A 13,303-nucleotide genomic window follows, 5' to 3' on the forward strand; every position below is an offset into this window, starting at 1 on the left:
GCTGATTGAACAATGGGATGATGATTGGTGGGTCAAAGAACAGAAAGAGGACGACGCTACCTGATGACTTGAGAGTAGTGACGGTAGAGTGTGACCATAGGGGTGGGGCGACATGTTGCCAACGGAAGACCTATGGAGCGTTGATTGGTGGATTTGCCTTTGGTAGGCGGGCTGAGTGGTTCCTAAACGAGCAGTGATTGGTGGCTTGTGCTATGGGGGAGGAGTGGGTCGTGTATTGGTACCCTGAAGGACTGTGGCTGGCGATGCGCTCTCCTGCCGTACTTCACTCCGCTATGTTGCCTCTGGCCTTTTTCGGGCTCGTGCTGCTCGGTTGTTTGCCGCTCGCTTCTCTGGGGGGTGGCGGTGGCAATAGCAAATATTCGCGAGAGGTGAATGAGAGAGAGACGCAGCGTGGGGAAGCCGAGTTCCGGATTCTTAAACTGAACCAGGTGTGGGAGAAAGCGCAACGGGTGAGTGTCTGTGGCTGGCAAAATCCTCCTGTCCCCCGACTGCAAGTGGTAGCTTGATATGAGGGGATTGCGCCACATTGTTACGCTCATGTACACTTGACTCTTCCTCCTGCTGATTGCATGGCCCAGTTATAATGGTAGGCATATGCTTTCAGTAGGTTTGAGGTTCAAGCCTTTCTGATCCCCTTTGGTGGAACGGGACTGGATAAAAGGCGGATCCCTGAGCATGGTTTCTGCTCGATTTCGCTCGCGCATGAGAGGATGCCGCATTTGAGCCGCTGGAGGTGTGCTGGATCTTCCCAGCGGGAGTATAGGATCCACCGCCATTATCTTGTCTGTCAGCAGTTTACCAAAGCGTCGTTTTAACTGTGACTTTTCTCCAGATCCCCCAAACCCTTACTTTCCACTTCAAAGATTGTGGCAAACTGCTAGTAATGAAGGATTGCATTTGGAGGGTCCAGGGTAGCTCTGTTGGCGTTATCGATGCAGACAAGAAAAAGGAGTTGGATGCTTTTCCACTAATAGGATCCAGTAGCTCAAAAGCCACATTCTCAAGGTCTGTTGATATATGGACCCAATTTAAGTAGAATGTGCAGCTGCCTCTTCTGTACATTGTCTTTCAATCTGTGCTACATTACAGTGTTTCTCAACTTTTTCAAGCCAAGTACCCCCTAAGTGTAACACATCAATTGAGTACTCTGCCCCTGACCCCACCTCCATAATAATAGTACTAATTGTAATGTAATTTCATCCATCCAATTTTCACATACACAGATATAATCTTATTAATACACACAACACACTATGTAGAGAAAATGTTAATTTATCATTTATATTTGTTTTTTTTCCAGAGGTCAAGGCAGATGACTTTAAAATATGCAATGTCACCTCAGTGACAACTATAGAAAAATAGACAAATATAGTGCAAAATATAGACGGCGGATATAAATTTTCAAAATTGACACATTTTGATCACTGAATTGAAAATAAAATCATTTTCCTACCTTTGTTGTCTGGCGATTTACATGAGGCTCTGGTTGCACTTCCTTCTGACTGTGCATCCAATGTTTCTTTCTTTCTGCCTCCTGCACACTTCCGTTCCTCCGGACCTCATCCCCAACATCTCCCTCTGTCCCTCCATGAGTCCAACACTTCTCCCTCTCTCATGGATCATGTGCAACATTTTTCACCACTGCCCACCAGCCCCATGCCCATTTCTCTTTCTATCACCCCTCTCCAGCACCATGCCACATCTTTCCCTCCATCACTATGTACAACATCCCGCCCCCTTGCATTCCCTTCAGTCTGTCCCTCTGTTCCCTCTCCACCACCATATCCAACATTTCTCCCTCTCACCCCTTTCTACCTCTTTGTATACTCCAGGCAGAATTCTGTGCATCTATCCATCACTTCATTCTGCTCCTGATCCAACATATCCTTCCTTCTCCCCTTCTCCTCCTGTGTATTTCTCTCTCCCTCTTATCTACCCCCATGTCCAACACCACTCACTCTCTCTCTCTCTTCCTTATGCCCTATCTCAAATCTTTCTATCCCCTTCCATGCACCGTCTCTCCCTTCCTCTTCTCCATTATTTGCAATTTCATCTCCCCTCACCATGCATGTATCCAAATTTCCTTCTCACCCTCCTCTCCCTCTGTGCCACCAGATTTTCTTCCTCTTACCTCTTCCATCCCCTGTGCCCTCAGACATTCTTCCTCTCCTTTCCTGTACTCCAAGACTTGTTTCTTCGGGTCGTGGTATCTAGTTTCACGTTGTTACAATTACCCATACATAGCTTAAACAATTTTAATAAATAACTCTAATTTTAATTTTGTTGTTGGTTTTGCAATTTTATAATTTCAATTATAATGTGCATGGAAAACATAAGCTCCATTTAGTGTGCCAGAGCTAAAAAAATTTTGAGACACCAAGTTAAAAAGAGCTGATTTTTTTTGGACAACTTTGTGCATTCAGGTGAAATATTTTCTGTGGTGTTTTTAGCCTCTAAAAGGTTATAGGGTTTTGCAAGTGTGGTTATGGTATGCACTCAAGCTCATATTCTGTAAATGGTCCCTTAAGTTAGGTGCCTAACTTAATGTAAACAGCCACTTCAGCAGGATTAAAAGTTTTAAAACAAAAATGTAGGCACCTTCATCGCGGCTATGGAGGTGCTTTACAACTCCTAATGCCACTGTAGGCGTAGCTAACACCAGAAGCATCATAAAGCACCTCTGTAGCTGCAATCCATGTGAAGGTAGGTGCCGGAAAAGTAGGCCTTTAAAACCCTGATCTACAATTCCGGCAACCTTTCATAAAGCCATGATTCTAGAAACAGTGCTGTTGTGCGATTGATGCACAATCTGCGGCCATCTTTTATAGAATCTGCTCCTCAATGTGTATGTTTACTTTTCACACACAGACGCACTAGAGAAAGACAAAACGCTTATCACGTTGTACCTGAAACAAAAATAAAACTAAACAAAATGACTATTCCTGTAACAAAATAAGAATCTAAACAAAATTTAAAATTTTGGGGCTACACAGTTGTGTATATATATATATCTGCATATAGTATAGGTAAACCACTTTGGTTGTTCCCAGAGAAAAGTGGTACCGTATATCAGGGCCGCCATCAGAAATTTCTGGGCCCCTTACTGAGCAATCCTATTGGGCCCCCCACGCACCCCTTTCCCCCCCCCCCCAACCCACCCTTCTTCCATGGGCCGAATACACACATACTTTTCTCTGTCGCCGCACTCTTTGACCAAAAGATTTGTAAGCCTGCAACCACGTCAAGGTAGACTCAGCAGCTCCCCTCCCTCCCCTTACCTTTGTGGCCAAGTCAAAATGATCTACCAACAATAAAATTTTAAAAACACAAAGCACGCTGTACGCAGAGAAAATGTTAATTATCATTTATATTCCGCGGGTTTTCAAAGAGGTCAAGGCAGATGATTTTATGCAATGTCACCTCAGTAACAACTATACAAAAATAGACAAATATTCCCCCTCCCTTTTTACTAAACCGCTATAGCGGTTTTTAGCGCAGGGACCTGCGCTGAATGCCCCACGCTGCTCTTGAAGCTCATAGGCTCCCTGCGCTAAAAAAACGCTATTGCGGTTTAGTAAAAGGGGGCCATAGTGCAAAATATAGACAGCATATATAAATTCTCAAAACGGACACATTTTGATCACTAAATTGAAAATAAAATCATTTTCCTACCTTTGGTAATTTCATCAGTCTCTGGTTGCACTTTATTCTTCTGACTGTGCATCCAATATTTCTTCCCTTCTTTCAGCCTCCTGTATGCTTCCTCTCCTCCAGACCTCATTCCCTCCCCAAACTTTTTCTTTGTTTCACCCTGCCCCCTTCTTTCTTTTTCTCTCTCTCCATACCCCCTTTCATTCTATATGTCTGTCTTTCTCTCTCTCTCCGTGCCCCATTTTTCTTTGTTTCACCCAGCCCCCTTTCTTTTTTTTTTTTTTTTCTGGCTCCCTGTCCCCCCCTTTCTTTCTTTCTCCTTGCCCTCCCCTATGCCACCACCATTGGAAAAATGCTGCCACCGCCACTGGGGAATAGGCTGCCACTGCCGCTATCAGGAACAGGCCGGCGCCGAGTTCGCCCTGCTTCTCTTCCCCGTGGGGCCGACCAACTCTCGCCACTCGACGTCAATTCTAACGTCGGAGAGGACGTTCTGGGCCAGCCAGGCAGCGAATGGCTGGCCTAGAACGTCCTCTCCGACGTCAGAATTGACGCGGGTGGCGAGAGTTGGTCGGCCCCACAGGGAAAAGCAGGGAGAACTTGGCACCGGCCTGTTCCTAATGGCGGCAGTGGCACTCAAGTGGCTAAAGAGACGCAGTTTGCCAGCCTAGGGAGAACACTGGAGGGTGGCCAGCTGTGCACCCCTTTGGGGCGTAAACCCGGGGCAGACCGGCCCCACCCCCACCTTGGTATGCCACTGTCTGTACCTCACTCCCTCCCTATGACCAAAAATTCTCCTTCTATTCCCCGTGTACACAACCATCTCTTTCCCTCCCTTCCTCTCTCCCAAGTCCTTGCCTTCTGTGTCCAAAAACACATTCCCTCCCCTACCTCAGCATCTCTTTCCCTCCCTTCTTCTCTCCCAAGTCCATGCCTTCTGAGTCCAAAAATGCATTCCCTCCCCCACCTCAGCATCTCTTTCCCTCCCTTCCTCTCTCCCAAGTCCATGCCTTCTGTGTCCAAAAACCCATTCCCTCCCCCACCTCAGCATCTCTTTCCCTCCCTTCCTCTCTCCCAAGTCCATGCTTTCTGTGTCCAAAAACCCATTCCCTCCCCCACCTCAGCATCTCTTTTCCTCCCTTCCTCTCTCCCAAGTCCATGCCTTCTGTGTCCAAAAACCCATTCCCTCCCCCACCTCAGCATCTCTTTCCCTCCCTTCCTCTCTCCCAAGTCCATGCCTTCTGTGTCCAAAAACGCACTCCCTCCCCCTTTTGACGTCGGGGAAGACTTCCGATAGGCTGTGTGAGCGGCAGGGCAGTCGGAGTAGAAGACAAGCCTCGCGGCTTGAGTTATATTTAACCCCGCGGGTCCCCCATCGTCCCCGTTCAGCTCTCTCTCCTGTGCACCCCCTTGGGGCGTGCAACCGGGGCGCACCGCCCCCCCCCCCCCTAGGTACACTAGTGGCCCGGGCCCCCTTTCAGCTCCGGGCCCCTGAATGCAGGACTGGTAGTACTGCCCTGATGGCGGCCCTGCCGTATATACTCAAATATAAACTGAGGTATCCTTTTGTCCCCCAAAAAGGAGGGAAAAAGGTTGACTCAAATATAAACTGGGGGGGGAATGGGTTAATATTCAACTGCTGTGTCTTGCGTTGTCCTGCTAGGCTCTCCACCATGTAAACCCTGCACCCTGTAAACAACATCCCGATTGTAAGCAGCCAACTGCTGCCTAACCAGTCAATTGGGACGTACATTTTCTAAAAAAAAAAAAAAAAAAAATCCCTCCCGAGGCAGGGCGCCTACAGGAGCTTTAGGAGGCGTGCAAGCCTGCCTAAGCTCACCTAAGACTAGGTGTGGGCGTGGTTTGGCCCGGAAGTAACCTTAGGTGGACCTAGGCAGCCATACGCATATCCCAAGGCCTGCGGAAGATGTGTACAATGTAGGCCATATTGTAAGTAGACGCTGCTGCTGAGTTTATCGTGGCAAGGGATTTCCCTGCCGAGATAAGTTTAGCAGCCGCCAGTCCCCCCTCCCCCCCGGTACATGGCCGGCAGGAGGAAGTCCCAGTCCTTCCTTCCGGAACTCCCCACCTCCCCCGTACATCATGGACATCCCCCCCTGCCGGATCCCCCCCCCCAAGCCCCATAGGAGGGGCCTTAGGCACCTGGGCCAACTGGAATCTTAGGCCCAATTCACAGTGCATTCTGGGATGCACTGGGAGTGGCCTAAGATTCCGATTGGTCAGATCCATTAGGTCACCCCCCCCATGTACCGGGGGGGATTCTGGTAGGAGGGACTGGGCATCCATCTTGCTGACAATGTATGGGGAGCGTTCCAGCAGGAGGGATTGGGCATCCCTCCTGCACGTACTCTTCACAGGAGGGGTTTGCCACTAAACTTATCGTGACAGGGAGATCCTTGCCGTGGTAAGCTCAGCGTCAACCCAATTCTCTAACCGGCACCTGTGACATGGACTTGTCTGCTAACCAGAGCTGTGGAGTCAGTCGGAAGCAATTTTGAGTGGAGTTGGAGTATAAAAAATGTACCGACTTTGACTCTAGCTTCAAAATAAAAATTTACAACTTTTATAATATATGGTATATTTATCATTTTATACTTTATATATTTTGTCTTGAATCTAAAGTACTGGTAAATATGTGGGTTTTTACCAGTACTTTGTAATCGGAACAAAAAATTTAAAGTCTAATATCAGCTGGAGTCAAAAGTTTGTTGTACCAACTCCACAACCCTGCTGCTGACATCTGCTGTATTCAAGGTTTTGCTCCAGGTGCGCAGTATCCATTACCCTTTACTGTAATCTCCATTTCTCTTCCTACCAATGTAATCCTAGCACAGTTTAGCCCCAAACTGAAGAGAGAATAAGTTCTTAAAAAGTACAATTTATAGTACTTGTGCTTTTACAGCAGCAAAAGTTTCATTTACTTATCTATGAAATTTAAACCCTTTCTCATTGCAAGCATTTATAACCTGAGCCTCTTGTACAAGAATTTAACAGCTATGTATTTTTAAATAAAGTATGTTTGAACTACTCTGGAGAATGAATTAGTTAATAGATACCACAATAGAGCAAGGTTCCTTATCTGTTGCTTAAGTTAGTAAGGACATGGTACAATGAGCTATGTGGTTAAACATTGATGCCACCTGGTTAATCTTAAGTCATTTGTTCTAGTTAGTGTTCAACTTTCACATGAAGTGAGGTAAAAATTATGTGATATATTGTCATTTAACCAGACATATATACAGAATACACTTCTCCCTCAGAATCCACAAATTCAGTATCCGCGGATTCGGTTATTTGCGATTTTTTGTTTGTTTGTTTTGTTTTGTTTTTTTCCCCCACAAAAAACTATTTTCATTTATTTGCTATTTTTAAGCCGTCCAAGCCTCCCCGGTATCTTACCTGGTGGTCTAGCGGTGAAACGGGGCAGGAGCGATCTTCCTATGCTCCTGCCCTGTGCAGAGCCGTCATCGGAATGGCTGCCGTGAGTTCCCGTTGCAGTCTAGAGACTACGACGGGAACTCACAACAGCCATTCTGATGACAGCTCTGCATGGGGCAGGAGCATAGGAAGATTGCTGCTTCACCGCTAGACCACCAGGCAAGGTTCCGGGGATGCAGGAGGGAGGCGGGGTGGGTCAGAGCCGGGCGAGAGGTTATTCGCGATTTTTCACACTTTGCGGTCCGGCTCTGCGCCTAATTCCCGCAAATACCGAGGGAGAAGTGTAGTCTGAATATTTCAGTATACCTATTATCTGCTCGTTCATTGAATCTCGAATGCCAGTTGCATATCTCTTTTTGCATGTAAGATGTTTCAAAACATTGTGCAGAAGGAGTGAGGGAAAATATATCCCCCAAAGGAAGGGTTCCACCTTAACGAGGGTGGAAGAAGGCTGATTTTCTCTTTGTTTAAAGGTTAGAACAATATTTTAAGGAAAAATTGATAGTTGCTGAAGAATGCACAGTGCAGAGCAAGATATCTTCAATAGATAACAGGCAAAATGTGAAGAATTGGACAATGACATGGGTACAAAGTTTCACCACCTTCCCCATAAGCTTTACCCCTGCATTCTTTGCACTTAGGGTCTTTTGTAGGTCTATGACCGATATAATTAAAGAAAAACATTGCATGGTATGTGTTGGAATTCAAGTGGTGCACTGATTTGACCACTATTCATTGTATGATTGGTGTTATTCATTTTTATTAATCTTATATGAGTCAAATACTTTAATAGTGCAGTCTGAATCAATAAACAAGACCCAGCACAAACATATATCTTCAGAACAAAAGCAAAAAGATCCAGCAGTGTTTACATAAACCTCGCAGCATAAACCGGGGATCCTCTGCAGTGAACTATAGAGTGCTTGAAAGAAGCTAACTGTCTGTCACCTGTATTGGCCTCCCATATATTTTCAACAATTTTTTTTTTCTTTTCAAAACTTGAAAAACCAGATCAATATTTCATATAAAATCTTAACTTGTAAACTTGAACAATTGCGCCACCGGACCATTGCTGGCATGACCAGCGTTTCGATTCCTGCATCAGGGTAGAGGTCTGCTAGATGAAAAACAAAAAAATATCAAACTCAAAAAAACACAGCATTATCTCTCAAATATTCATAAATCACACACACAAAATTGCTGGACTTACTCCCATTAGCTCAGCTCTCTTACATTCTTATGTTTTGCTCCTTTGCTGTTGTGTGATTGGAGTGATTGGTTCTGTTGTGGGATTGGTGTATGTATGCATGACGTTGCTTGCTGTCTGCTCTTTAGCGTGGGTGCGTTGCTCCTTGGCCGCCCCGCCCTCCAGCCGCCCACATTTTTCTTCGTCGGGTTCATGGGTTCCTGAAGAAGGGTTCTTCCCCGAAACCAGCTCGGTTGAACCTGTTTTCCGGACGCGTTTCACTTTTGTGCTTTTGAGATGAGTTCCTGCTTCATTTTTCAGTTACCGTATTTGCCGGCGTATAAGACGACTGGGCGTATAAGACGACCCCCCCAACTTTTACATTTAAAATATAGAGTTTGTTATATACTCGCCATATAAGACTACCCCTTCTTCCGCACACCTTCTACACAACAAATAAAACTTAAAAGAACATCAGAATTTATTTCAACAATTTTAATTAATTCACTAAAGCTGAATAGAACAATAAACCCATGGGAGCTGCCATGCTATTTGTTTTCTAAACTGTTAACCAAACTGAAACTGTCAATGATAGAAGGAAGATAACACATAGAGGGAGAGAGCAAGTGCCGGGCAAGTCCCTAGCAAGTTTGCTGGCATGACAGTTTCCCTTTAAAAGCCTTCAAAAACCTCCTTTTCGCCCCCGCAACTTCCTTAAGGGCTAGACTCCACACACGGCCGCATGTGCGAGAGACGTAGTAAAGAGAAAAGGGGTGGGGCCAGAGCGCCGCTGCTTCCCGCTGCGCAGGATGAAGGAGATGGCACCCTTGTCACACTGATGTCCCGCCATGGCCCCGCTGATGTCCCGGCAGGTTTACTAGCACCGTAAGGAGGTAAGGAAGGAGATGTTAGGGCATGTAAAGTAAGGGCATGTAAACAGTACCCGGCGTATAAGACGACACCTGACTTTGGGGAGGATTTTAAGGTACTGAAAAGTCGTCTTATACGCCGGCAAATACGGTAAGCTACTTTTTGCTGATGTTTTGATTTTGTGCTGGGGTTTTGGCTGGTAGGGTTCACGCAGGGGTCGCTCAGGTCTCACCTGTTATTCACTTTAGTTGATTTATTCGCTGCTGATTTGTTAACATTTTCACTTTGAGTTTTTGCACGCCCAGGGTGCTCAGTGATGGTGTGCGGGTGGGGGTATATTACCTCTACCTGAGTTACAAAGTATTGGAGATTGTCTCCTGTTACTGCTTGCTCACACTGAGAACACCCTTAACAACTGATATCATTCTGCTATTTTTCACACGTGTTGCATGGTGTGCACAGTTTTGGTTCCTGAGCGCCCCCTTTGTGAACCCTTTTGACTATTTCTGCCTCATTGTTGTATCTGATTTAGGTTTTGGCAGTATTTTTGGAGTGTGTTTTGTTGTCCTTTAAACATGGCACCAACAATATCAGTAACATTGAAATAAGAAAGCACAAAACCACCTAACCTGTGACATCGGGCAAAAAAAAAAATCAGGGCTGTTAACAAAACAGAGAGGAATTGGAAAGACCGACATTCAGTCTCCAGATTCGACCCATTAGGATTAACCCCCTCTTCTACAAAACCACGCTAGCGGTTTTTAGCGCAGAGAGCCACACTGAATGGTCTGCGCTGCTCCCAACGCTCATAGGAACTCGATGAGCGTCGAGATTAGCGTGGTCCATTCAGCGTGGCTCTCTGCGCTAAAAACCGCTAGCGCGGTGTCGTAGAAGAGGGGGTAAATGTTTAAATAAAAAATCCCCACTTAAATTGTTATTGTGAAATACACTATCCACCTAATACAATGCGCTGTCGCACAAAATTCAAATATAATCTTATGACACAATATTTTTGAGATTAACTGGGATCTCAAGTGCTCACAGCCATAATATTGACGTATATTTCAAAATCAATGGCCGATACCGTGAGCTATCATTGAACCCTTATGTAATCTCTATGCATTTTATTGTCTACTTTTTTCTTTTTCCTTTTTTTCTATTATAATTTTCCTTTTGTAAAATATATAAATTATTTGTTTTACTTTCCCATACAGTGTGAAACCACTTATCTTATTTTCATTCTTAGTGTTTCTCTTGATGTTCATTCACTTCAATATTTTATTCTCACTTCCTTCATTGGATATTGTATTTTACTTTCTTTCTACGGAAGATCTCCGTTTCGCACCCAAATTTTAATATGGAGCTTCGTCAGGAAAGCGATCACATTCACTATAGAAAAAGCAAATTTCATTAATATTCACTTTAAAACTGTAATTCTTACCTATTTATATTAATGTTTAAATACTTTGCGCTAAACTTGGTAATATGGTGATAGCTAATGGGAACAATTTTTCTTTATACTACAACTTTTACGTAATATATATTATATATTATATTATACTATATTATAATTCTTCTTTGCATAATGCTTTGAACTTCCTTATGCCTTATATTCTATAACACGTAGTGTTACAGACACAAGCAACCACCCTTCCGTAATACACATATATCCTCTATACCCCCTTCTACTCAAAATAACCTATTCGCCTACCTCGCTTATGATCATGACATGAAATGAAGATTCTGTAGACTGGGGTCTCACAGCAATTATAAGAGACTTCTTCTTGATCTCCATACCCAGCTACTATCCATCGGAGAATGCGCCAGAGTCTGACTCTTTCTCATTTAAACCTTATCAGTGGCGTCTGACATCACATCCGGTGAAATCGAAGAAGCCACAGCCCTACTGAGACTCCACCCCCTAAACGTACGTCATGACGTCATTCAAATTTAACTGAGATTTTACTGTCCTTCATTATAACTAGCACTCCTTATTCTTTATATATAAAACTCACTTCTCATTTACACTTCTACACTCATAAACATTTTTCTCACATTTGCTTCTAGTTTTTCTTTGCCAGTTAATGGCTATATTCAGCCCTTGGGGTTGTAGGCTACCCAAACGCTCAATCCACCTTTGTTCTGCCTGTAGCAGCTTCCTCCCCCTATCTCCTCCTCGTATTGATGTTTCAATTTTATCAATTACCATACATTTTAGCTGTTGAAAATCGTGATTATATTGCATGCAATGGGCTACTAGTGGGGCTTCTTTTCTTTGATGTTTCAAACAAGACTTATGTTCCGCCATTCGTACATTCAACCGCCTAGTTGTTTTCCCTACATAAATTTTCTGGCACGGACATGTAATAATATATACCACAAGATTCGGAATCATTGGCGAATAGTGCAACGTAGTCCATGCTTTGAAAACACTAAACTACAGCTAACCTACACTCGAGGTAGGAATTTGAGAGAACACCTTAGATACAAAGTAGATAGAAATCAACTAAATGTAGAACGAAGAGGGTTTCATTCTCAATGTGGTGCATGCCAGATCTGTCAATTAACAATTCAAGGCAGTATATTTGAACATCCAAGAAATCACAGGCAATATACCCTACAATATATGACTACATGTAAGTCAGATCATGTGGTATATATTATTACATGTCCGTGCCAGAAAATTTATGTAGGGAAAACAACTAGGCGGTTGAATGTACGAATGGCGGAACATAAGTCTTGTTTGAAACATCAAAGAAAAGAAGCCCCACTAGTAGCCCATTGCATGCAATATAATCACGATTTTCAACAGCTAAAATGTATGGTAATTGATAAAATTGAAACATCAATACGAGGAGGAGATAGGGGGAGGAAGCTGCTACAGGCAGAACAAAGGTGGATTGAGCGTTTGGGTAGCCTACAACCCCAAGGGCTGAATATAGCCATTAACTGGCAAACCTTTTTTTGAAAGAAAAACTAGAAGCAAATGTGAGAAAAATGTTTATGAGTGTAGAAGTGTAAATGAGAAGTGAGTTTTATATATAAAGAATAAGGAGTGCTAGTTATAATGAAGGACAGTAAAATCTCAGTTAAATTTGAATGACGTCATGACGTACGTTTAGGGGGTGGAGTCTCAGTAGGGCTGTGGCTTCTCCGATTTCACCGGATGTGATGTCAGACGCCACTGATAAGGTTTAAATGAGAAAGAGTCAGACTCTGGCGCATTCTCCGATGGATAGTAGCTGGGTATGGAGATCAAGAAGAAGTCTCTTATAATTGCTGTGAGACCCCAGTCTACAGAATCTTCATTTCATGTCATGATCATAAGCGAGGTAGGCGAATAGGTTATTTTGAGTAGAAGGGGGTATAGAGGATATATGTGTATTACGGAAGGGTGGTTGCTTGTGTCTGTAACACTACGTGTTATAGAATATAAGGCATAAGGAAGTTCAAAGCATTATGCAAAGAAGAATTATAATATAGTATAATATAATATAGTATATATAATATATATTACGTAAAAGTTGTAGTATAAAGAAAAATTGTTCCCATTAGCTATCACCATATTACCAAGTTTAGCGCAAAGTATTTAAACATTAATATAAATAGGTAAGAATTACGGTTTTAAAGTGAATATTAATGAAATTTGCTTTTTCTATAGTGAATGTGATCGCTTTCCTGACGAAGCCCTATATTAAAATTTGGGTGCGAAACGGAGATCTTCCGTAGAAAGAAAGTAAAATACAATATCCAATGAAGGAAGTGAGAATAAAATATTGAAGTGAATGAACATCAAGAGAAACACTAAGAATGAAAATAAGATAAGTGGTTTCACACTGTATGGGAAAGTAAAACAAATAATTTATATATTTTACAAAAGGAAAATTATAATAGAAAAAAAGGAAAAAGAAAAAAGTAGACACAATAAAATGCATAGAGATTACATAAGGGTTCAATGATAGCTCACGGTATCGGCCATTGATTTTGAAATATACGTCAATATTATGGCTGTGAGCACTTGAGATCCCAGTTAATCTCAAAAATATTGTGTCATAAGATTATATTTGAATTTTGTGCGACAGCGCATTGTATTAGGTAAATAAAAAATCCACCACT

At 43.2% G+C, this 13,303-nt stretch overlaps 1 protein-coding gene across 2 annotated transcripts in view; it reads left to right on the forward strand.

Moving 5' to 3' along the window:
- Positions 1-202: 202 nt before the first annotated feature.
- LRPAP1 (LDL receptor related protein associated protein 1) overlaps positions 203-13,303 on the forward strand; it is a 46,157-nt gene continuing 33,056 nt past the window's right edge. The window contains exon 1 of one of the 2 annotated variants that reach the window (XM_033950229.1): positions 203-470. In XM_033950229.1, the coding sequence (XP_033806120.1) occupies positions 213-470 (258 nt within the window). In that variant the 5' untranslated portion in view covers positions 203-212. The remainder of the gene's footprint in view (positions 471-13,303) is intronic. The other variant, XM_033950239.1, reaches the window with a different exon arrangement.

This window comes from Geotrypetes seraphini, chromosome 1 (genome assembly GCF_902459505.1).
Source record: "Geotrypetes seraphini chromosome 1, aGeoSer1.1, whole genome shotgun sequence".
NCBI lineage: Eukaryota > Metazoa > Chordata > Amphibia > Gymnophiona > Dermophiidae > Geotrypetes > Geotrypetes seraphini.